Below are 2,691 nucleotides of genomic sequence, written 5' to 3' on the forward strand. Positions count from 1 at the left end.
TTCTAAATATAAATTAACCAACTCAAACTATTTTCCAATATTGACGTACTTTTGAATTTCCTTTTGCAATACGTCGGAGCGGATCAAGCTAAAATTAAAATTTTTACAATGTAGTTTTCATTCCATTTATTTAATTTCACTTTTGGGGATTAACAAATAATTTTGAAAGTTTAATAATGATTTGCATAATTAACTTTGTAACCATTTTCTAAATGGATATATCACGGGTAGAGTGAGATTATGTTTCCGCCCTGTACATAATTAGAGACTCCTGAATTTGGATCTCAAATCTAAAAGATCAATTTTCAAAAAGATTTTTCAACTTTTCCTAATATAAAATAAAATTGATTGTGATTCCCTTATTTAGATTTTTTTGCATATTCGATAGTCGTTAGATCACGATTTCGGTCGTGACAATGAGAAACATTACAACCTTTATTTTATGATCGAAATAATTCTTTCTAGACATTTATTTTTGAAATGTTTATATTATTACAACTCATCATCTATTTATCTGGTGATCAGTTTATATTCATCAAGTTAGATGAGTTGGTTCATTAAGTTAGTTTCTTACCGTTGTGTTAGTTCCCTAATTTACGGTAAAGTAGTTACGTTATAGTTGTTACATAGCTGTTGTATAAATAGTGACTTGAACGTGTAGTTAATCAGTTTTTCAGTTTCTAATCTTTCTTCAATAAGATGAATACAGTTTTCTCTCTTCCGAGTTCTTTGGATTCTGATATGGTATCAGAGCTCTAGGAGCTCTGGTATCGCGTTCTTGCTGTTTCGTTTTGATCATTAGCGTTCTTACTGCTTCATCTTTGATCTTCAATCAGCAGATTCTTCAATGGCGAACCAAGCTCCTCTTCCGGATCATCTTACGAATCCTTCGAACTCTTTATATCTTCATGCAAATGAGAATCCAGCGCTGGTTCTTGTTACACCGCTTCTTAATAACAAGAACTACCACACGTGGCTTCGGGCTATGAAGATGGCGCTCCGTTCCAAGAATAAACTTACCTTTGTGGATGGTACTTTCACCATTCCAGCAACAACATATCCTACGTACCAGGCATGGGATCGTTGCAACACGATGGTCTTATCGTGGATTCATCACTCCATTGAACCCTCCATTGCCAAATCCATTCTTTGGATCGAAAAGGCACAAGATGCTTGGAAAGATCTCCAAGAACGGTTCTCACAAACAGATGTGTTTAGAATTGCGGATTTGCAAGAAGAAATCCAGCGTCTTCATCAAGGAGAATCATCAGTAGGTGATTTCTTTACTCAACTTAAAACTCTCTGGGATGAACTTGACAACTTACAGCCATTGCCAAATTGTGTCTGTAGTGCTTCGGACAAGTTGAAGAAATGCCGAGAGCGTGATCAAGTCATCCGTTTCCTGAAAGGTCTTAATGACCAGTACTCACATGTTCGTTCGCAAATAATGCTGATCGAACCTCTCCCTATCATGAACAAGGCTTTCTCGCTTGTTACACAACAAGAACGACAGATGAACACTGAGTTATTGACTGAAAATATATCAAGTTCACGAGTCTATGCAGCTGAGCATCAGCGTGGAACTTATGTGCCTGATCATCAACGTGGACGTGGTAATTTCTATAACAGAGGAAGGAATGGCAGAGGACGTGGAACCAAATTGTGCACTCATTGTGGTCGCACCAATCACACAGTGGAGACATGTTATGCCAAACATGGATATCCACCAGGATTCAAAGTCAGGGGAAGGACTGTATCAGCCAACGCAGCCTTTCTTGACTTAATTGAAGATGCTGATGGCACCAAGGATACTGATAAAGTTTCTATCACTCAACAAGAATATCAAAATTTTCTTGATCTAATGACTCAAAGCAAAACTGATCATGCAGGTGATGCAAGTTCTCACACTGCAAATTTTGCTCAAGTCCAGCATGCTCAAGTTCAGCATGGATCTGCTTTCAATGTGAATTCTGGTAAGGTCCTCACTCAATGGATTCTTGATACGGGGGCGACAGATCATATATGTTCAATGTCCTCATTATTCTCTCATTTTAACAAGATTATTGATCCTATTGCAATCACACTACCTAACAATCAGAAAGTGATTGCCAAATACTCTGGGACAGTGGTTTTATCTGAATTTTTACAACTCGATAATGTGCTTTACGTTCCTGAATTTCAAGTGAATTTAATTTCAGTTGGGACACAAAGAGCCCATTGTGGAGCCTAGCAGAACCAATCACTTGGCCTGTCGATATCTGCTTAATGGAACAAGCATAATCACAAAATGTGGTCTTCTATGAAAATTCTTTTCCTTTCATTGAAAATTCATTAATCCCTTCTGCTGACATTGCTGTTCCACCTAATACATCTTCTCATACATTTGATGATTTATCTCCATCACACTCTTCTCCTATTATACCTGAACCTATACATACTTCTCCTATTCATGATCATCACACACAGCATACACCTGATACTATACCTGAACCTATACATGCTTCTCCTATTCATGATCATCACATACCCGAACCAATAAACATTCCTACTCGACGTTCTACACGCCAGAAACACACTCCTTCTTACTTGCAAGATTTTCAATGCAATCTAACTTCTAAAACTCCTTATCCTATATCCTCTGTCATTTCATATGCATCATGTGCTGCACATCACCCCTCTTTCTGTCTTACC

General features: G+C 37.5%; 1 protein-coding gene across 1 annotated transcript; it reads left to right on the plus strand.

Annotated features, from left to right (window-relative positions):
- The first annotated feature begins 847 nt into the window (after positions 1-847).
- On the plus strand, positions 848-2,230 carry LOC133284338 (uncharacterized). Its single transcript, XM_061481339.1, has one exon. The coding sequence runs from the start codon at positions 848-850 to the stop codon at positions 2,228-2,230; it is 1,383 nt and encodes a 460-aa protein (XP_061337323.1).
- The last annotated feature ends 461 nt before the right edge of the window (positions 2,231-2,691 follow it).

This window comes from Gastrolobium bilobum, unplaced genomic scaffold (assembly GCF_033153095.1).
Source record: "Gastrolobium bilobum isolate Gb01-03AN ecotype WA unplaced genomic scaffold, APGP_CSIRO_Gbil_v1 utg74505, whole genome shotgun sequence".
NCBI lineage: Eukaryota > Viridiplantae > Streptophyta > Magnoliopsida > Fabales > Fabaceae > Gastrolobium > Gastrolobium bilobum.

Excerpts from the sequence above, each read along its gene's own strand:
- LOC133284338 (XM_061481339.1), top strand. The coding sequence starts at position 848 with ATGGCGAACCAAGCTCCTCTTCCGGATCATCTTACGAATCCTTCGAAC.